Genomic DNA, 22642 nt, shown 5'->3' with positions numbered 1-22642 from the left:
GGACTTTCAAAAAGAACTTTCACATTCATTTAACATTTGTGCAATTGCAAACTTGGACATGGACATTGAATTCAGAGGTACATATATCTTCAAAACGTCAGAATGACAATGAATATATGTAAATAATAAAAGAATATACGACGTACATGGGCAGTCTGCGAATCACGAGATCATTGCCTTGAGCAAGTAGAGAGAAAAAGGCACAAAAATATGCTTATAAACAGCATTTACAGCAGAGTACTCTCTCACCCTATAAAATTACAAGAGAAACTTTACAAATGCCGATACCTTCGAAGGGCTCTGAATGCATGCACATGAGCATAACAAGGAATTGAGCTGAGGCGAGAAATTTGGCTTTTCATCATATCAAAAAGGCCAGATATACCTGATGATTTTATTCTTAATTCTGCAATTTAACCAACCTGGCCATCCCTTGAGTTTTGAACATACTGACTGCAAGTTTTTCCAAATGTAGGAGTATGATAAGAGTTTTGCCAAATGTAGGATTTGCATCATGATAGTCTGATAAAGTTGTTTACTAGTACTTTTGCAGGGAACACAATAGTTTTACTGAGCACAAAAAGCATAAGAGTCAGCTCAAGGAAGAAAAGAGTGTTGAGTAATCCTCGGTCAACCGTCCATCCATATATAGTGATCCCACCGGGGTTGGACATCAAATAGAGAACTGCAAGGGCGGAAGATTAACAGGCAACCATAAGTATGCAACAAATTATTAGGTCATTTTTGCGACTCAAATGCATAGCAAGGATGAATTCTAAAGTACAACATGAAAAATGAGAAAGTGTGACTCCATGTCATACAGGATCAAGGGGGGACGGGAACTCAGTGTCATGAGAGTAGCCATGTAAAACTAGAGCTCTAGAAGCATTAACCTATTGACTGCTGGAGCTAAACTTAAGGGAGTTGCTCTTATTACTTATGCATGAAAGAGAAAACTACACAAACAGACACCAAGTTGAAAGGAAAATCCCATTGAGCCCTAAACCAGCTCAGTCAAACCTGTCTCCTTATTCAAGATTATAATTCTGCAGTGCCTAGGTATCAGCCGTTTACTGCACTGCAGCCAAAAGTTGACATTCCTTGGTCAACCGTACAGTTGCTGAAACTTTATTTTATAACTCTAGTGAGTAAAATGCTTTGCTCAAGATATGCTAGTGATTGATTGCAATGTCAAAATGGCATTTTAATCTATTCCACAGTTTCAGTAAGCTTACTTTGGGAATTATATTCATGTGGATGCCTAAATTAGTACTTACATAGTTGGACAATGATTATATAGAAACAAGTTGAAGCAAAGAATATTTAACAAATTCTGATTTCAAGCTTAATAATATTGTATACTGAGTTATTATGGGCATAAAGGTTCATTTTAAGATTTAGATGAAAATTGAAGCTTTTACTCTAAAAGTTATCTTAGTAAAAAAATAAATAAAGATAGCATAGTAAAATTGAGTGGAATACAAATTATTGAAAAACTCAATGATCTTTAATGTGCCTTTTGTTTTCAACCTTGACAATGATCAAATCAATCGGTCAATATTACTATGCCCTTGATATGGTTTTGAGTGCAAAAGTAGTGTATCAACTAATTATCATTCTTTGTCAAGCAATACCCCATCAATATTATCGTAGTTGGAACTAAGTTTGCATTTAGGCATCTACCCATTAGCACCTCACAGTTTTTCTAACCACTGGTAATGTCATAACAAATACGGTCTAAAGTTCCAATTGATTTGGAAAAGATACTTACCAAGTGCTTCACGCTTGTGGTATGATGACATATAAGAAGCTAGTTGAGCATTGCTATGCACCATGACGTTATCTAGTGATTCCAAGTCACTTTCTGAATAATCCATTAGTAATAGATTTGCTGGAAAGGCCTCCAAATTCCCAGAGCTATTTGAAACTCTGGTTAGCGTGGTATCACTAGAACTGCAAGTTACTAATGCATGCCATCTACTTGCTAATGATGCAATTCCTTGAGCTCTGTGAGAAATTTTAGCACCTGCATTCAGGCAGAGGATAATGGCAACAACTTGAACAACTGAAGACACCTGCCAATGTCAAGGAGACATGTATAAGTGCTTTGAACTACTAAGGTCAGCTAACCAACAGAAGAAATCACAAGTTCTAAATTATTGAGAATAAAGGAAAAAAGTGTGCCATACTTACAGCTAAGTCACCACCATTAGTGAAATTAATCGTCCCATTATATCCTGTAGTCTGAAAAAGGACCACAAATTGACTTGCTGTCACAACCAAAAACAACAGCAGAAGAAATATCCGGAACCTATGGCTGATTTTGTAGAGATTATAACGTAGGCGTACATGTTCTTCCAAATACACTAAAGGGTCTGCATCTTGTTCCAAAAGTTTACCATAGTCCACAAAGTGAATAACTTGTAAATTGCAAACCAAGTTGAAAAGTGTGCAAGATGATAAAACAATTGCGTTCAAATAAGTCCACGAAGTAATGGAAGCTAATAAAATAACAACAGATCTCCAAATTGACTCATGAAATATGTGTACAAAGCGGAGGACTTCACGGGCAGTCTTCACAAGAAAGCATGGCAATAACCACCAGAGGAGTAATGAAAATAAGCCCTGCAATATGGTTTCCAATTGAACTTCTGTTAAGATGGAAAGCGATATGTAAGAACTCGACAAAACTTTGGTACTTAAAGATGTGATTTATTGATTTAGGGCATAATAAAAATCCTTTAAAAAATAGGGTACACAAGAAGATTCCAGAAAATGAACAAAGAGTGGGATATGCTTCTGACTAAGAACAAAGAGGCTAGAATTTAGCCGTTGAGATTTCTTTGCAAACAAGTTTGTTTGCTCCAACTATTAGCTTCTCATCTCACAACATTTTTTCAGACTTCAATGGCTTTCCCACCTGAACCAACTAAGACCTAGCTCAAGCTTAATAAGCTAGAGATGGTAAAGAATTTTTTATAACCCCAATATTTTCATTTTCATAACATAAACCTTCCAAAAGGTTCAAGATATTAGATGAAAGGTAACTTAAAGATTCCCTTATCAAGTAAATTATATTAGAATTACTGAGAACAAAAATAGAATACCAAACTTCAGCATTTCTAAAAGGGAAATAAGATAACTGAATGGTACAGTTCAGCTACTTCCTGAGTCTTCTTCTATAGACTCAGTCCTTCACCTAGGAACTTGGTGACGGGGGCAAAAAAGATCGAACTTGATAAACTGGAGTCGAATCTCACCAATTAACATAATTCTAAATGAAGGTAACTTGGTTCACATCCCATTCAACCAAAATCTAGTTACGAGTGGTCTAATTCTCCCAGATTACGTAACAAAAATAGAAGGATGGCCTGACCTGGATCTTGTGGACATACTCCTTCTGGAACCGATCAGATTGCCCATGATGCTGGTCCACAAAAAGAAACCGCCGGATCCCATACTTGAACAGATTCCTCGAGACGCAAGCAAGCGACACCGCAGCCGCGGCGATCTCAGAGATCAAGACGCAGAGCTCGAACCCCTCGACCTGGTATTCCTCGCAGCTGTCTCCGGCTCGCCGGCGGCAACCGGAGAGGACGATGACGGCGGAGGGGAGCGCGACGCCGAGGAGGAGGAAGGAGGCGGCGGAAAGGAAAACGCTAAGAGGCTCGGCGTTCCGCGGGAATCCAAGGGAAGCGAGGAAGGACTCGAGGCGGCGGAGGGAGCGGTCGAGGGACGCCTCGCGAGGGGCGAGGAGAGGCGCGCGAGAGGACGGTGGCGGTGGAGCTGGAGCTGGAGGAGGAAGAGGAGGGCGGCAGTTCGCCGGAGCCCCAGCTCCGGCGTTGTCGTCGTCATCCATAGAGAGAGAGAAAGAGAGAGAAAGAGAAAGAGAGAGAATGGGGTTTTGATAATATATTTGAAGAGGTCGATGGCTTTTGGAAAGGGATTGGGAGGAGGGAAAGGGATTGCGGTGGTATTTGCCATATTTCTTTAGGGCATTCTAGTAATTATAAAAAAGACTGCATTAACTGGACCAGGAGTCAGGAGTGTGTCATAATTCATATCTCCAGTTATCTACACGTGGCGCAAAGTGAGGGGCGTCGAAGACGAGGAAGTGCAAGAAAGGAGGCAGCCAAGGAGGGTAATAACGTGGAGACATTCTAACGGTCTACCGCTTCGCCAGATCAGCTACCAGTCGCATGACACAAACAGACCACTGCCTGGACAGGTGTCGTCCATGTGTGCCATCCTGAGTTGCTGTTTGGTGTCCCAACTGGGAGTGTGGACAAACAGCCGACCATTTGTCCCACTTTTGCTGGGATTAGGTGGATAATTAGGCATTCAAGCAACGAATAATACCGAAAGACGGCAACATTAATGTATTGGTGTGATGTAAAGAGAGAAGAGTACACATTAGGGTGATGTGATGGTCGTATTAACTGTTAACGGCTAATTTTACATATTTAAAAAATAAATCATATTACAAAAGGTAAACTAAGTAAAGATTTAAGGAAGGTAATATGGGAACCTCTGAGGTACAAAATGAATTGGATTATAGGCTTAATTTAGTCCTCCACATGCATCCAACAACCTTCCTTGGAGATGGATCATCCGGTCCCCTGTCTCGTTGTCCAGATGTGAAATAGAGCCAGCCATCCCAGTAGCCAGCCAAGGTGGTCTTGATTCGGAAAGGCATGCGACCAATCACTGACCATTCCTGTTGATATAAAGTGAGATAATACCATAAGTTAGGAGCAAAGATCTTTGCTGCAGTCAAACAGGAGAATTCCTCTCCTCTAATCATCAAAACTGAGTCTGTTTATTGAATCACTAGATCAAACACACAAATTATCAACTGCCTCCAATGCCTGAGCCATTCTCAGGCCATGTTTGCTTTTAGTTTATTTACCCCTAAACTAGTTCAGTAATTAAATATTTTTTTATCTTTTTTATATCCAATTAAATTTACTCTCTAAAAAAATTAAGACTATAAAAATAAGACTAACTAATCAAGTTCGAAACTTAGTTCACACCAAACAAAAAAAGAAAGAGCTAGACTCAACTCATAGATTTTCAATATTATAGTAGGTGCAAATAGAATAGATGTGGCATACCAGTGTATCCAAGTTGAACCGGAATACTTCGCCGACAAGCATCATCTTTTTGGTAACTGGGTGTTTCTCTGTAGTGCCACCAACAACGACAATAGAATTGTTGACAAGAACCCATGCAAATTCTATATGGGAATCTGGCTTAGGCATTGGAGGCAGTTGCTTCCATCTGGTTCCATCGTCTAGCATGTAGACATCACCATACACAACCTGGAAGTGTAAGTTGTAATGTAGAAAATCATAAACTGAAATTTGAAGATTCATAAAGGCATTACATTTAACAGAGTAAGAATTGTAAGCCAGAAAGGATAAGTGGCGACAATAGCTTTTAACGAAGATAGAAAATGATTAGCAATGGTTCAACTGGTAAATAAGGAGATTAGTCACAAAAAAGTGTCTCCGAGAACATTTAACAGAAAAGGAGTTTTTAGTTGAAGCAATATGAAATGGTTTAAGTACCTCATGCCTCCGAGAACACTTAAAAATAGGTGAACCTGGCTTAGCCATGAAATCACCCTCTTGACCTCCAATTACAAGTAGTTGATCATTAGCAACAACACAAGCTCTGCAGAGGAAAACATGAGAAAATGAGCAATTGAACATCTGAAAGAAGAAACAAAATAGAAAGTGCTCCCTTTCTCAAGGTCCTGTGGCTGTGTTAGCTAGTTTATAAAGAAAAGCTGATGCACAATGGAGGTGATATGAAAGAGCAACAATCGTCTAATTACAGTCAGTGTCAGTCAGATGAGGAAAGAGTATAAACAGCTAACAATCAGACAAAAAATAATCAAATCAGTTTTTTGATGATTATCTAAGTAATAGGATATTATTGAAATTTATGGCTTGGATGCTGTTAACCAGTTATTATAGTTGTTGCCACAGCTGGTACTGCTTTGTTGTATTATATATTATCTAATGGTCCTGCAGGTATCCCATAAGATCAATGTCAAGTGGGATTAGATCAAAGTTATATCAAAGGGAACAGTACACTGCACATCAGTGCAGTGCATGTGTCCTACCACGTATACAGATAATGTCACTTATGTGCACTGATGTCCATATGTAGTATATGGACATGTAAAAGTAGGACCCAACTTTAGTTTCCAAATTTCCAAATTGTGAACATGTATCAATTAGGAGGAACAATTGTTTGGTCAAACAAATATACTGAAGAATCTAGCAGGATCCACATATGCATTGTAGAAATGCTGCAGAAAAAAGTAAATGGATTTGAGTCATTTAGGTAAAACCATTATGTAACAATTTCCTCTTGAAAGACAGTACCCTAGCTCCTAGTAACAAGTCAGATTTCTAAGCAATAAATCTGTAATTTCATCAACTACCATCCATGAGACTGCTAACTTTGTGCGACGGGCTCTGGATAATCTTTTTGAAATGTTCTTATATAAAAGAATAGCCCATGCAGAAAAAGTTCATAGTTCCAGGATTTTCAACCCTATGAACAACTATTAAATCTATTGAGACTTTGCAAGAGGAGACTTTGCAGACTACCTTAGAGCAATCCCAAAAGCTGTATCTAATAGACCAAAAGCCTAAAGTGTTTAGGGCTAGCACCTAAAGGATAAACAACGGCAAGCTATTGAATAGACCACTATAACCCTTATTCTTCAGCTCCAGTTAATGAAGCTATAGGTCCAGTAATAATACTTAATAACTAACACTAAATTTTCAGGAGAAAATAAGTATGCAAACAAACCTGTGTGGTCCACCACGTGGTATTGGTATCTCTTTTCGCCATTCTTTCTCCAAGGCTTTGCCATCCTTTACCGCAAGGCTCCAGTGATCCAACCCAGGCTCATGGCGATCCTCCTTGCTGCCACCCATAACATGGAGTCTTCCTCTCCAAAGTTGAGTGGCCGGTGCATACCTGAAAGTAGATAAAACATCAAAGTGTCAAACTAGGTTTCCACTCTTATACTCAATTAGATGTATCTTTACATCATTATATGTATATACATGAATGTGTATAAATAAGTACTTCGCATATGTTTACATGTGTTTATGTATCTATGATAATACATAGTTATACTAATATATATGGTTATAACTACACATGATTACATATGTATATGAATTCATATAAGTGTAACAGAATACCATTCAAATGGGATTAAGACCTCTTGTTGTTTTAGAGAGAGAGAGAGAGAGAGTAGGTAGATTTTTCTAGACAGGTTAGAAATTAGATATCTAAAGATGGCCAAATCAAACCTGTTTGAATATCCATGCAGATAATGCAAATTGAGAACACTATTCAAATGGGATTAAGGCTTCTCATTGTTTTGGAGGGGGGAGAGAGAGAGAGAGAGAGAGAGAGAGAGAGAGAGAGAGAAAGAGAGAGAGAGAGAGAGAGTAGGTGGAATTTCCTAAAAGAGCTAGAAATTAGATATCTAAAGATGACGAAATCAAACCTACTTGGCTATGCAGATAGTGCAAAAATGAAAAACTAGGTTGAAGTAGACCACACAGAGCAAACAATAACATTACTGCACCTAGTATAAGCATTTAATCATAGGCATAATATGTTAAACTGTACACACCTCGGAACAGGTAGAGGAGGCAAGTCATGCCACTCTTTTGTCTCTGTATCCAAGACAAAGTTGCGATTTGTGGGTCCCCTACACTGTGGGCCAAATTGTCCTGTGACAGCGTAGATGTATCTCCCATCTGTTGCCATTCCTAAATGTGAATTTGCCATTTCTTTAGGCATATCAAACCTTCCACCCCATGTATTATCCGTGAAATTATAAATGTCAACATGAGAATGCACCTGAAACACAGAGCAAAGCACATTAGAAAAAAATCAGCGAGCTATTGAGCTCATAAATAGACACCATTTTTTTCATTCAACAAAGGTTTTAATTGATGATATCAATGGTCCTTAATTTAAAAGGAAGAAAAGAAAACCCTTTGAACTGATATCAACAAATCTTACTCCTGTCAGTTTCAGGTGAGGTATCATTTTTACATAATTGATCCTTAAAATCACAAAGACAACTAGATACATCAAAACTTAGAATCCTATATGATTATAAGTCTTAATGTGTTGATCAATACAAAAGGTCACATGCTACGTGCCTATGTCAATCAAAAAGCAGGTCAGTAATAAGAAATTCTACAAAACTGGCCTTACAATTACCTCATGAATAAGAAGGTACTTAGGAGTTAAGAATGACAAGCAGATCATGTTATTTGCCACTGTTAATTTCTGCAGATTATGACTCGAAGTCTAGATTAGTAATCCTGAATGTGCATTGTCTATTATGATTGCTTGGTCTTTCTCAAGTGTTAAATATTCAGATATTCTTGATGGCAACTCTATCATGCAGTGATGCAGGCAACCTTTCTTGCTCTAGGTGCAGTTAATAGCCAAGTAAAAGGAAGTTGAAGCATGTGCATCAAGAAAGATGTTCAATAATGTAGTCACAAGATAAATGCCATGCATCTGTTAATGAAAAGAAGCAAACTGTAATGTTTTACAGAACTAAGTTCACATTGTCTCTTACATAAAAGATTCTTAATGAAAACACTTACATAGTCAATAGTTCCATATCCAGCAAATACATAGAGAAGATTCTTAAGCTGTATTGCAGCTCCATCTAGACGAGGTACAGGTGCCTCTGGCATTTCTTCCCATTCCCATTTGGGGGCCGGTAAATCAGCAAAAGTTGCATTAAGATTCATCAGCGGTGAATCTTTGTCATACTTCTTAGTTCCCTTTATCTGCAGGGAGGAGGGAAAAAGTAGAATATGATCTTTGATAAGAATCTTCAGCCCATAAATAAGTATAAATCTTGACATTCTTCAGATCCGAAGAGTAAATATAGATTCCTTTTTTTAAAGAAAAAAAAAAGATATGCTCTATATTCAGGACGAATTTATAGCCTTAAAATAGTCTCACATGTTTGATGCAAGTTCAGCTATTATGATGTAAAGGTGAATGGAAGTTATTAAAATGTACAAAGCGCAGGCAAGAATAACTAGAATAGATTTGCTCAGGAAGTCCCTCATTCTATGATTTCATCAAGATCCAAATCGACCAAACAAAATGTTGTAATTAAGTCGTCATGAATCATTAAAAATCTCAAAGTTTACTATCAAAGAGAAGAAAAAGGAGGGTAAAACAAATAAACACTCAATGTTAGCTTACATAAAAGTGTCAAACAGATTCAACAGTAAAAGAACTGGATTGCCTTTATACCAAACCAAAATCCAGAAAAACGTATCACAACCCACTTGTCGCTACTTACCACATTTCTTTAGGAAGTGGCTCATTGTTCAGATCTCATAAAAAAATAGTCCAAACCGAAAAAATAATGTACTACAATCGTCATATAACTTTAAAACTCTTAACTTTTACTACGGAATAGAAGAAGGGTGTTTCTAAAGCAAATAAACACTCAAGTCAGTAAATTTTTCAGCAAATAAACATCTACATTGCCTTTCGAACCAGCACAAAATCCTGAAAAAGAGAACCACGAAACCCCAACGCATGAGGGTCAGATCCAACTCACCTGCTTGCCCTTGATAGGCGAGCCAATGCCGATGGCATTATCTAGCGATAGATCCAAGGTGACGGACCAACGAGGGGAACTGGGAGAAGAAGACGACGAGGCCCAGAGGAAATCCGAGACGAGGACGATTCCGAGGAGGAGGACGCAGGCGAAGATGAAGGCGTACCTCCTGGGCACGTGCTTCACGGCAAACCGAGCCATGGATGGAATGAGGAAACCCTAGAGATGGGAGGAGGAGGAGGAGGAGGAGAAGAGGAAGGTGGTGACATGGGGATCGAAGAGGGAAGGGGGGGAAAAATAGAAAGGGAAAGGAGAAGAGAGAGAGAGGAATAAAAATTGTGGGCGCGAGTTGATGGTTTTACGTGGATACTCGGTTTAATTCGATGAGCTCCGCCGCTGGTGGTGATCAAATATCATAGCACTACAGCCATAATTTGCAAAACACACCCTATATTTAAGTACATTTGTGCATCGAAAGTTTCACATTTTACAAATCAAACCCTTTTTAATCTCTTTACAGAGTGTGAAAAAGAAATAGCATTACACTATTAAAACTACAAAATTAATGAAGTTATTATCTCGTTGACTAGTCCTCCTTTTCTAAATGTCCATCGGTTGGCAGCAAATAGTAGAAGCATATCCACTCCTGGCACAAGGTCAGAGGTTTGTTTTCAGAAGAAAAAAAAAACACTTAGAAGAATTAAAAGAAATTAAAAGGAATTGGATTCACGAATGCTTGCTTTTGGCTCATTGTGACTATAATTTGATCTATTTATAACCTGGTTTTTATTAAGATTTGCACGTATATATATATAACATATGTATCGAAAGGGGTTATCTCTTATATTTAGCCTATGTTTGACATAGGTCTCTCTATCAATAAAAGAAAACATATATCTCAATAGAAGAATGCTCAAATGGTACTGTGGTGAGGATTCATGAATACAAATTTAGTACATTAAAGCACAAAAAATAAACCAGTAAAATGACTTCAATGTACTTTTGATCATTATGTATGAAAGTGTCCTCAACCTAAATTGGATGTTGAACCATAAAAACATAGGCTATAAGTTCAGACTGTATGCCAACAAGATGCAAATAAAATGCTCAAAATTTTTGTTAGCTATAAGTTCAGATTGCCATATGGGAGGGAGGTCACTGAAAGATGCGAATCAGCCTGCTTCGAGGAACAATTTCATTGAGTAGACAAAGAATGGCAATGGCAAGTGCCAGTGACTTGTAAAGTTTTCAAAGAAGTGCCGGCAAAAATAAATTGTGGTTACAAATCACAATCAAGAATGGAAGTTCATAAATTACATAAGAATTCAATGTTGGCAGGACAAACACTTTTTAGACAGTAATTGCAACAATGATTCACAATCAAGAATCACCAGGTAATTTAATTACATGAAGATCATAAATTTGGCAACGGTTGTTCCAACCATGACACCAAAGTGATACGCTTGCATATATCTGGCACAAGCAAAAGAACTAAGGCACAAGCTTCACTAATTCAGTCCGCGAAATTGGAGTTGAAATCCTGAATGTCCTTCAATTATGCTAAGGATCATTTGATGAGTTAGAAGCGAAGGGTTGTTCTGACAAATCAAGAGCATCAAACATTACCGACAACTTTGACTATCATCTGTACAAATGCAGCTACAACAAACCCCAGCACTCCACCTGCAATCACCTGAAAACATAACCTGATGGTCAAGACTTTGTCCAAGTTAGTAGTTATCTCCATCTAGTAACACTCAAATAGTCAAATTGTTGTACCTAGATTACTTACGGATTTTTTAATGCGCATAGAGATTTTTTAACTGTATGAATTAAAATTATTGAATTTGCTCTTGTAAGAAAAACTAATAACTTATATATCACCCTGGAACATCCCTCAAAAATAAATGTGGATTTCTTTTTCACCATTGATCGCTTGAAAGAGTTTTAACAGTAGAATGAGTGAGTAATCACACTTCTGTAATATACTCATCTTTCAAAATTAGGAATTTTCAAATATATAGGTTTCTGCTTACTTTACGAAAAGTAGCCTACAAACATATGACTTTTAGGAGAACCTAGCAGATGTTAAAGAAATGACTAAAGCAATATTACTGAAAATAAATGCAAAGAAAACATGAAGTATGATGAATAAATCACTTCAAATTTTTTAAAGATAAATTTTGCTAAAGATTACTTCCTGAGGATAAATAAAATAAAATTAGAAGTCAATTTTCCAATTAAAGACTCATACTTGGAGAATCAAGCATTAATCAAGTAATCAACTACTCAATGTATGATGCTTCTAATCTGAGATTCCAAACTCAACAGGGTTACTTTCATTGCTCCAACTAACCTCTATGCACCCTATGTTAGTTCACTCTTGAAACTGAAGCTCCAAATTAGAAAGATTAGAAGACAATTTTATTCTGTGCATACATGTGCAGGTCTTAACTATCAGGACCAAAAATATCCTAGATAAGGTTAAAAAATCATATGGTCAAACCTGAGGAGGGGTATGGCCTAGGAGTTCCCGCAATGGTCTTGTCTCCGCCAGAGGATGTTCAGATGGAAGTTCATATACAATTTGATTCAGTACCTGAAATTTTCAAGAGTTAAAGAGTATGGATAGGCACCAAAACAATATTGACATCAGTCTGTCATGCAATGTCTAAATAGGTGTCATGCAATCCATCATAAGGTTGCTGCAGAAGCATCATGACAACTCTCCAGTTGGCACAAATTTCTGGAACATAACATTAATAAAATTTGAAAGTGTTCTCTTATATAGTTACACGGAAAATGGTATATCATATACTTTTAAGTGTACTTCTTGGTGCTTGTTTTGTGGTAAGTTTAAGGCAAAGTGGCAAAGACCAGCACCAGATGCCCTCTCTGCATCCGTCTCATCAACTTCACTTTGCATCTCCAAGTTTCAATTTCAACCGAGTGCGAGAGCAATAAAGTAGAGATATCAATAAAATCAACTAACCTAATTTAGCTACTTTGACAAGGTGATCCATTTAATTTTGAATAAAAGACACCGCTTTCATGCACAACTTTGACATTTTGACTCAGTTGGAAAACCCAAGAAAATCTAACAATTTTTATCTGTGATGGTTAGGAATGCAACAATTCACAAGCCGAAGGTTCAACACAATACCTCTGCTTGCCTTCCAGCATGTAATCTAACACCAGAAGCATCATACATCACCTACAGAAAAAGGTAACACAAGAGAAGAAAATTTTAGAAAGAAATAAGATTATTAGGAAGATGTTTTAGTAGCATCATCAAGAAAGCATAGAAACATCTTAAATATAGTAATATCTCAATTTGCATTGGGCTCTCATGATGGGTCATAACACTCACAACAAGGTTCAGTCTCCACTTTCCAACACGAGATTTGTATATAAGCATGATATGTCAAATTAAATGTCTGTGAAACCTTAGCATGAAACGGAAGAAAGAGAAAAGTAAGAGATTAGAGAGAAGTGGCTCACAACACATGCTAGTATTATTGCCGTTGCAAAGAGCGAACTGCCAAATCCGTCATGGAAACCAATAGCTACAGCAAGAGCAGTAACTGTAGCTGAATGTGATGATGGCATCCCGCCAGATCCAACAAGTTGCTTAGCATCCCACCGGTTTTCCTTGTACCTGCAGATATAACATAGAGTTAGAAGAAAATACCAATTCTTAGCAGTACTATCATTAACTTATTTCAACCACATAGACTTATACTCGATGATGGGAATTTTTGAAATTAGGCATTATTAACATGAAGTGTGTTCATTCTATATCTTTGGTGCCTCTCAAGTATAATAGTGGCTAGCCAATAGGAGAGGATCTAATACATTTCAAACAAGAATCTTCTGGAACAACCATTTGTAGACAAAAATCTCTAATGAATTTTAATAAATGACACGATATTCCTTAAAACACATTTGCTATAAGAGCTTGCACTATGTGAAAAGCGGCTAGAAACTAAAGAAAGTAAAAGCTACGGAAGCTGAAGATATCACAATTCTTCCCGAGTTCTCTCCTTTACATAAATAAGCAGATCGTTCATGTCAATATAATATCTTAATCTGAACAAAAGTGTCTTATCATAATACCAATCTGAGCATTCAACATCAAAAGGATGCATAAACAAAGGTTAAAGCTGAGACTTTTAAAGTTCGAATCAAGCACAAAACGGTCAGATCTCGAAGACCCAGATCACAACTTTCCCGAATTCCTTCGAATTCGCCATCAGAAAGGCAATTAATCTGAAAACTAGAGAAGAGACGGGAATCCGTACCAGGTGGTGACGAGCTTGATAGACTGCGCGATGGCGAACGCGAGGATCGCCGAGATGAGAGGGTAATTGTGGAAGACGGCGAAGTAGGAGAACGAGGAAGGCGAAGAAGAGGAGGCCACGTCAACGGTGGAGAGCCCAGCGTCACCCATCCCCTTATGCCCTTCCTATTCCCCCCCTCTATCCCTCCCTATCCTCTGTTTCCTGGAATAAAACCGAGAGAAGAATAAGGAGAGCCCGCCGATAATAGCGACGATTTATTCCACCACGGATAGCAGAGCTTCGATTATTCTCGTCGCCTGGATCCAAAAACTCTCTTCCTCTCTCTTTCTCACATCACGTCTAGTTTCCGCAACGGGAGGGATGTATCAGTAATTATATATCTATTCTTGGATCAGAATATAAGATGCCAAGCAAAGAATATGCTGGAGATACAAAAGCGACAGACTGGCGGAAGACCGCCTAAAAGTGTGTTTGTACGAACGCCCTCCATCTCAACCTCTAGGCAGCGCCAAAGTACGCAATCTGTACAAAATTCATGAAAGCCGAACAAACCCATATATTAGATCGTTTGGAAAAAACACTACTTCCCGGATTGGGTTTAAGACCCATTGGACCAATCGGATCGAGCATTGCCACCTCATCTTCTAGCATGATTAGTAGTTTGTTTACTATGGAATATATTTACATAAATAGGTGACTTATACGACTAAATCAATAACAACATCGTCATTTTTCGTTTAAGATTACATCCATGTTATATTGTCTAAGATTACATCCGAAAAGTAATTTTCTCGTCACAGTCATGATAAAATGGTGATAGTGTCGCATTAATCACATTAAACACATTAGATTAGACTAGCACAACTGGTTGTGGTACAGTAAAAGGCTCTCTAGTTACATATTAACCCAGATCAAATTAATATGTTGCAATTTAAACTTTAATTAGCCCTTATCTTTAGATACATTCGATTCGAGCAGCTAAAATTATTGGTGGGCCCTCGTCTGCCGACGTGGTAATCCCCCTCCTCTGATGACGTCAGCTGCCCCGTCCACATCTCCCAGCCGCCTGATGCCTGTGGGTCCCGAGGCACCGATCCATCCTCTCCTCCGTCCGATCGGTAGTCGACGAACGGCCGTGATCTGTCCCAAGGGGACCTCCCGTCGAGCCAATATCAGGTCGCCATTCAAGCATTCTGGAAGCCAAGTGATCGTCTATAGTCCCTAATGTAGGGCTTTCCCATATCCGGGATCCATCCTCTAGTTTATTTATTTCACTCCTTACTTAGGGGAAATTAGCAGATTAGCCCTCGTGGTTTGAGACTCTTTAAGTAAAGTTTAGAATTTTAAATAAAAGAGATTCTTATTGTTTGAGACATTTAAAATATTTCCTTGTGTGATCATTTAGTTTACCTATAAGATGATATCCTATAGCTTCTATTACATCAAACTGACTGTACCAATGAAATAGCTTACATTAATAAACTTAATTTTCCTTTTTATGACGCCCATGCAAACACATGCTAAATTCAAAGAGTCCAAATTAAATTTTGCTAATTTAATTTAAACTTCTTAATAGATAATTAACTCTGTATGCTAATTATAAATGGGCTAGCTCTCTCTCTCTCTCTATAAGACAATTAGCCCAACTCATCCAAAAAAATAAATTAAAATCGTTTAAAAATTTAATAAATATTAAAATCCATGTCCAATAGTGATAGATCTTCTTTCGCTAATTTTATGCGAGAATTTTGGATTTCAAAATAATTAAGATAGGATTGCGAATTTCCTTGTTATGCACCAGATTTAGGGAATTCGTGCATCCTGTGGTGCATAGGATCTCCTTACTTCGGCGAGAGGGCTCTCTTCGCGTTCTTTTATTTCGTCCCACCTCTTAATACTCTGCCGTCGCCTCACAGAGAGAGAGAGAGAGTGCGAAGCGAGAAGGCGAAGGAGGGAAGGAGAAGGAGAGGAACAAGAGAAGACATCTCCACGTCTAGAATCTTCGCCAGTAGTAAGTAACGGCTTAGATCGGGATCCAAATCTCGTTTCGAATTTTGGAAGCATTTTTTGGCGCTTTTTCTTCCCTTCCTTTTTGGGTTCTGTCCAGTTCTGAATTGCTCCCGGTTTCGATCTTTCTTCCACTTGGCTGAGATCGAGGTTCTAGTCCAAAAGGGTGGTATATTGTGAGATTTGGTTGGATTTATGCGCCTCTCTTTGGGGCCGATAGCTTCAGTTATTGGACGGTGCTGGTGATCCGCTTGTGGAGAGGAAGGTTAGGGCTAGGGTTTCCTCCAGTTTGGAGGAGGAGGGGAAGGGGTTTTCTTCCTTCTGATTTGTCTGGTTTTAGGGGATTTGGATGTGTAATGGGGAAGGTGGATTTCCGTGGAAGCTAGGGTTTTTTCTGCTGAATTTGGGCAGGGAGCGGTGTTTCACTTCAAATATTGGTTGAATTCGGACTTGCAGAACAGTTTAATTATCCTTTGTGATTTTATGCTCAAGCTGTGAATAATTGTTGGTCTTTGCACTTGATGGCGGAGGTGTTCTTGACTTTGATTTTTTTGCTAGACAAAATTCTGAGTTTTTAGATCTGAGGTGCATGTTTTGGTGGGAAATTTGAATTTAGTTTTGGAACACTAATTGTAGGTTATGTAACATATTCGGAGATGGACGGATTCTGTGGGCAGATCCTATAAGAGATAAAATTCTTTCTTGGTTTGGCTCAAGGAACTGGGATCTTTCTGTGCGATGATGGGGAAAACACAGAAGTTCTCAAAAGGATACTCTTCGGGATTTGTGCCAGACTATAGACATGCAGTGGAGACAGTAGGCGAGTCAGAAGGGTTTGTTAGTCCGGCTCGCATAGACTCAGAGGACTCTTGTGCACCAAAAAGGAAGTGCATAAGCTTAAATGTAGAGACATGTGACAGTTTCAATGTCCCTTTGCAAGTTATCAATCTGTCAAAGATGTGTGGCTCAGAGAAGAAGGAGGCGGAAATGAGACTTAGGAAAGAGCTCGAGCAAGTTAGGATTCTCCAGAAGAGAATACTTTCTAAATGTGTATCAGGTGTCAATAGTGTTGCATTATCGTCCTCCACTGATATTCGTGTAAAGAAACAGGATCAAGTGGGCCAGCATGCTTCCCAATTGAAACGGGGAAATTCTGGACGGTTTGAGTCAGCAAAACCAGCACCACCTCTGCCTGCAGTCAACAACACACATTTAATGTTGATGAAACAGTGTGAGGCACTTCTGAAGCGCTTAATGGCTCATCCGCATGCATGGGTGTTCAATACCCCTGTTGATGTGGTGAAGTTGAACATTCCTGATTATTTCCAAGTTATTAAGCATCCAATGGATTTGGGCACTGTTAAGAGTAAGATAACTTCTGGTGCTTACTCTAGTCCATGGGGTTTTGTTTCAGACGTGAGGCTTGCATTCACCAATGCAATGACTTATAACCCGCCTGGTAACGATGTACATGTCATGGCAGATGTAATGAGCAAGTTCTTTGAAACAAGATGGAAGCCTGTGGAAAAGAAGCTGACTGCAGCTGATGCTGCTCTTAAGAAAGAAACAAAAGAAACTAAGCCAGTGCTGCAGCCAAAGAAGAGAAAAGCATCTCCACAGATTCATAGTATTCCTCCTCAAGAGAATGCAAAAGCAAAAATGACAGATGAACAGAAGCTGAATCTGAGCAGACAATTGGAAACTCTAGCAGGAGAAGTGCAAGAACTCATAGTTGATTTTCTGAGGAGGCACTTTGGCAACGAGATCCAAGCCAACGAGGATGAGATAGAGATTGACATTGATTCTCTCAGTGATGATGCATTATTTGGGATTGAAAAGCTTGTGAATGACTATTCAAGAGAGAAACAATCTGGAAACCAAGAGAAAGATGAACCTTATGAAATGGAGGTAGGTTTTGCTTTATTTGAGCCCGCTAATTATGTATACACCAACTAAGAATTTGTTCATAGCTAAGTACATTGCTTTCTCTGCAGATTTTGAATGAATCTGGACTTAGCAATTCATCAACGCATCATGGCAGAGGTTTTCTTCTCCCTCTTTATTAATTCTTTTCCTAATCATAGTATGTACAATAGTTTCAAATCGCAGGTTCTTATATTTCCAGGAAATGAGCTGGCTGATGAGGATGTCGATATTGGTGGGAATGATCTTCCCTTGTCAAGCTTTCCTCCAGTGGTAATTGAAAAGGATACAGCTCCTAGAAGCAGCAAGTGCAGTAGTTCTAGCAGTTCTAGTAGCGACTCAGGATCGTCCTCCAGTGGTTTGTCCTTTTCTTTTCCTCTTTGCCTTTGTGTTGTTATTACATTTTTGTTTCACTAAACATATTCCTCGGATAATTTACAAAATTGCTTTATCATTCATCTCAACTATAGTCATGCCGACGACACATGTCATGTCGATCCATGACCTGTATGCCCTTGTGTGCCACTAGCATGCTTGGCCCACCTCTATTAAATTTTTTAGGGTATTGAGAGATTTTTGGTGTTTTTGACACTGCAATCCTTAATCTTTGGTTTGAATATGTTTATATATATTAAAACCTACATTAGTCTTTTGTCCTTAGATTAATTTTGTAAAAGACCTATTTTATTAAAGATTATAAACAATAATATTTGGAAATTAATACATAAAATGATTGAATATATTCATTAATTGATAATAGTTTAATAATTAAAATTAATACCTAGTTGAATGTAGTTAATTTAACATGTTCCTATATTAATTTTGACCCAATTTGAATAATTTTGACATATTAATTTTGATTTTTTTTTAAATTGGGAGAAATCTAATCATTCTAAACTTTTAGCTACAAATTATAAAATTTGGGTTCAAATTAACTAATATGGAATTAATATTATATATTCCTTTACCAATTTTGACCTATGCTTTTTTTAAATTTTTTTTTAATTTGGGGTTACTTTTGGGGGAAGTAAAGATTTTCCTTTTCTTGCATTCTAAATGGTATCTATACAACTCAAATTAGTCTTTAAAGTGTAAAAGAAAATTGTGTCAAGCGCCACAGGTCGGCACACCCTAGCATGGAGATGTACCGCTGGCACTATCTATGTCTGGTGCTGATAGTCCATCGGCACGGCCATCTTTATTCATCTTATATTAGTTGAATTTTTTGTATCTTTACTTGTGTTGATTTTAAATCCTCAAGTCTTCCATACTTGTAAGTTTCTTGATAGACTCTATCATCTTGGTCGGTCTATGGTTATTTTTGTCATTGGATTTGATGACACATGTTGCATTGTTGTTGAATCTGTACCGTCAATTGATTGTGTTACTGCCCTATTTTGGAGAAGATTCATACTTAAAAAATCCTTCTGATTCTGTCTGTTAGGTTGTGAACTTGTGATCATAGTATCTTTGCACAGCAATTTATATTCCATATGAAATCTGTTTTAATGCTCTTGTATTCGTACTTTATTTGGGGTTGGGCTGCTTAACCCTACTTTCAGTCAATCCATGTTGGCATAAGTAAAACCAACCTGTCAGTATGGTTTCTCATCTATGTCAATATTAAACTGAAAACAAAATTTGAGGTCTTTCTGAGCAATCTGTGCAAGAATGCATATCAAACATAAGAAGTGGTGATTGGTGTCACATGCCAGTGGGAATGTGCGAGTGCTCCATGTTGTCTAAAGTGAAAATTTTATTACTAGGATCCTGTGAAATGTTATTTTCTTAGTTTGTGAACCAAAATACTTTTATGGAATTGGTTTGCTTATGTAGTCATCTTCAGTTAGCTATTTCATTTTTTATATGGCCAGTTAATTCAGTTTAGACTGTCTTTTTACTGGTCTGTGGAACTCTGTATTTTTTTGTCTGTGATCAAGTTCATCATGAGTAAGTTATCTATAGCGTTTGTGAGCAGTGAAAATTGAGTTTCCAGTGAATATCATCACTTGATGTTTATCACGGGTAAAATTAGTAGCAAGATAACATCTATAGCCAAGATGAATATGCAGGATATATGTGGGCCTACTAATGGAAAACTCACCTGATAGTGGTATTTGAATTAGTCAAGTTGCTGTACTATTCCAATTATTATCTCTAGAATGGATTCAATTCCTAATGATATAAATTATACTCTTTAACTTTGTTAGACTTTCCTGAGGGGTTGCTTTCAGTACACAGTAGCTTAAACTATGATTAAAAAAGCAAATAATTTGTAGCATCAACTAGATTTCTAGCTTTCAATGCAAAGCCTTCTCTTACCTCAGTTTCCTTTATGAGTAATTTGGGCCTAGAATGTAAGAATTTATGTCAAGTCCCATCTACTGTTGCAGACTGTGTTCATATTGTCCAGAAATATTTTCAACTTTGTATTGTGCTCTTGCTATCTGAATGATTATTATCTGTGCGTCATTATATGAAGCTGAAAATGTCTGGATTTATTTGTTTTCCTATTCATTTACTTCTAATATTACATAAAGGAGCCAATTGTCTCTTATCATTTCTTGTATTAGTCTTCTCTGGAACTCTGCCAACATTTTCTGCAGCGTAATTGCTGTACTTGCCAAATGTGGTATATGATCCTAGCTTTTTGATATGTCTACAGATTCAGATTCTAGTAGTTCTTCTGGAAGTGGATCAGATGTTAAGGTATCTGGTGCTATGAAGGTGATTAAGGTATTCGAAATATGCATATTTGTATGAGACTTCATTAAGAACTCTGTCATATTCTTACTTCAAAAGTGTTTACCTTTTCTGTAGTATCATGGCAATTGTACAATATACTTGTTAGATGGTCAAAATATCTATCTTACTCCCTGTATTTATTATTTGCTATTGTCCTTGTCCATGCAGGACAATGCACAATCTCGGGGAGCTTTGGACCAAGAAAAAAGTGACATATTAAATCCATTTGATGCAAATAGTGAGTCTTTATGCTAATGTTCTCCTTGATTTGATAAAATACATTTGTATAATTAATTATTTTCTGGAAAGAGAGCAATGTCACATTTGCCTAAATGTTTGTCTACTTGTGTCAAAGGGTCATCCAATGAATTGAGTCAACCAGAACAGGACTCTCATCCTAAACTTGTATCTCTTGAGGTAGATCGCCAAAGAGAGGGTAAGAATGAATTTCTAGGAAGACCTCTGTGAATATCCAAGGGTTCCAAGTACATGAAATGGATCTCCTTACCGTTTCATATGGAAAATTTTAGGAGAGAATACTCCATGCCAGAGGCAGGTCTCCCCTGGGAAGCAGTACCGAGCAGCACTTCTGAGGGGCCGGTTTGCTGATACAATTCTTAAAGCTCGGGAGAAGACCCTTAACCAGGTTGGCACTTGGCAATAGAAATTGGTTTCTTTAGGGCAGTGTAGCTTGCATTGTTTAGCGCCTTCTCCTCTACTCACTTCAATATTCTATTGGTGCACTATATCTGATCCTAGGGTGAAAAAAAGGATCCAGAGAAACTTCGGCATGAGAGGCAAGAGCTTGAAAGGTTACATAGGGAAGGTAAGAGAAAATTCGAGTTGCCTTCTCTTGCCCACATTGGAATTCATTTCATGTGAACATTTCCTTTATAGCAGAGAAAGCTCGTCTCCAGGCTGAAGCTAAAGCTGCTGAGGATGCTCGAAGACGGGCTGAAGCAGAGGCCATCGCAGAAGCTAAGCGCAAAAGGGAACTTGAGAGAGAAGCAGCTCGTCAAGCCTTGCTACAGGTTAAGTGCAATTCTATGCAGATACTTGCAGATGTCAGCTTCTCTGTGTTTAGCACTTTTTTGACAGTGGTTGTTGGCATAATACAGATGGAGAAAACTGTGGAAATCAATGAAGGCAGTCTATTTCTAAAAGATCTTGAAATGCTTAGGACTGTTCCAGGTGAACAAGTACCTAGCTCTGTTGGTGAGACCAGTCCAGCTCAGCCACAGGAGGGTGTTGGAGGGTTTGAGCTTGGAAGCAACGCTCTAGAGCAGCTCGGTTTGTATATGAAAGTTGATTATGACGAGGAGGACGAATGTGAGCCTGCCAATGCTCCCCTAAATGATGTCGAGGAGGGAGAAATTGATTGAGTGTATTCCTATCTTCTAAATTTATACATTGCAGAATGAAATCTTGTCAGGTTGTTACATGATTGCGGGGTGGCTTGTGATGGTAACGTGTTGTACATTCATTTCAAGTACCAAGACTTGCCTTCTTCGGTCGTATCTGATCCAGATCTCTCTGCTAAGACCTCATCATAAAGGATTATCTTGAAGAACTATCGATGGAGCTGTTTGTTGTTTGGTCTCTAGCTTTTGGTGCGAGTGGCCTCAGTTTTGGAGTTAGTGGTACCTCGGTAGTCCACTAGATGGAAGATGTACACATTTAGAGTTGATTGGACTGTCAAAGTTAGAGATGCTAGTAAATTGATTGTTTCTTTACTTTTAGTGAGAGAATGTGATATTTATGTGCTGGAAAATATGTGAAAGGTGACTAATTATATTCTGTAACATGTGATGCATAAACACGGACCATATCTTCTCGTTAATATTCTATAAGAAGAGTGCCTCTTTTATTTTTAAGTTTAGAAGAACGGTCGACTTTCTAAAGCTCCTACGTGGTCTGAGTTGTACTGAGTCACCTCATTACTTGGTATTCTGTTTTATTTATTGGATAGCAGGAATAACCTTTCCTAAGTAATTTGAAGAATAACATACCCACTGCTTGAGAT

At 38.1% G+C, this 22642-nt stretch overlaps 4 protein-coding genes across 6 annotated transcripts; 1 reads left to right on the top strand and 3 right to left on the bottom strand.

The window, feature by feature from the left end:
- Window positions 1-52: 52 nt before the first annotated feature.
- Window positions 53-3953, bottom strand: LOC140773876 (uncharacterized). Its single transcript, XM_073116654.1, has 4 exons — window positions 3377-3953; window positions 2194-2244; window positions 1772-2075; window positions 53-685 (listed from the first exon to the last, which is right to left on the bottom strand). The coding sequence occupies exons 1-4, from the start codon at window positions 3857-3859 to the stop codon at window positions 513-515; spliced, it is 1011 nt and encodes a 336-aa protein (XP_072972755.1). The 5' UTR covers window positions 3860-3953; the 3' UTR covers window positions 53-512.
- Window positions 2489-10022, bottom strand: LOC140773875 (kelch repeat-containing protein At3g27220-like). The gene is made up of 8 exons (XM_073116653.1): window positions 9644-10022; window positions 8664-8852; window positions 7670-7899; window positions 6829-6999; window positions 5571-5676; window positions 5115-5321; window positions 4529-4717; window positions 2489-2625 (listed from the first exon to the last, which is right to left on the bottom strand). The coding sequence occupies exons 1-7, from the start codon at window positions 9842-9844 to the stop codon at window positions 4553-4555; spliced, it is 1269 nt and encodes a 422-aa protein (XP_072972754.1). The 5' UTR covers window positions 9845-10022; the 3' UTR covers window positions 2489-2625; window positions 4529-4552.
- A 912-nt stretch (window positions 10023-10934) lies between these two features.
- LOC140772867 (uncharacterized) lies at window positions 10935-14287 on the bottom strand. Its single transcript, XM_073115089.1, has 5 exons — window positions 13945-14287; window positions 13145-13301; window positions 12807-12857; window positions 12150-12242; window positions 10935-11336 (listed from the first exon to the last, which is right to left on the bottom strand). Exons 1-5 carry the CDS (start codon window positions 14091-14093, stop codon window positions 11259-11261), a joined length of 528 nt encoding a protein of 175 aa, XP_072971190.1. The 5' UTR covers window positions 14094-14287; the 3' UTR covers window positions 10935-11258.
- A 1565-nt stretch (window positions 14288-15852) lies between these two features.
- Window positions 15853-22495, top strand: LOC140773310 (transcription factor GTE9-like). 3 transcript variants are annotated; one of them, XM_073115790.1, is made up of 11 exons: window positions 15854-15955; window positions 16588-17859; window positions 17946-17994; window positions 18077-18232; window positions 20540-20610; window positions 20788-20857; window positions 20975-21055; window positions 21150-21265; window positions 21379-21445; window positions 21517-21650; window positions 21738-22495. In XM_073115790.1, the coding sequence occupies exons 2-11, from the start codon at window positions 16690-16692 to the stop codon at window positions 21999-22001; spliced, it is 2178 nt and encodes a 725-aa protein (XP_072971891.1). In that variant the 5' UTR covers window positions 15854-15955; window positions 16588-16689; the 3' UTR covers window positions 22002-22495. The 3 variants fall into 3 exon arrangements, with proteins under 3 accessions (XP_072971892.1, XP_072971890.1, XP_072971891.1); XM_073115791.1 differs by having other exon boundaries at window positions 15853-17859; window positions 21520-21650; XM_073115789.1 differs by having other exon boundaries at window positions 15853-17859.
- Window positions 22496-22642: the final 147 nt, after the last annotated feature.

The sequence above is a fragment of the Typha angustifolia genome, chromosome 13 (genome assembly GCF_048772165.1).
Source record: "Typha angustifolia cultivar Huaian chromosome 13, ASM4877216v1, whole genome shotgun sequence".
NCBI classification, from domain to species: domain Eukaryota; kingdom Viridiplantae; phylum Streptophyta; class Magnoliopsida; order Poales; family Typhaceae; genus Typha; species Typha angustifolia.
Note: the sequence above shows the minus strand (reverse complement) of the source record. Positions and strands in the feature narration are given on the sequence as shown.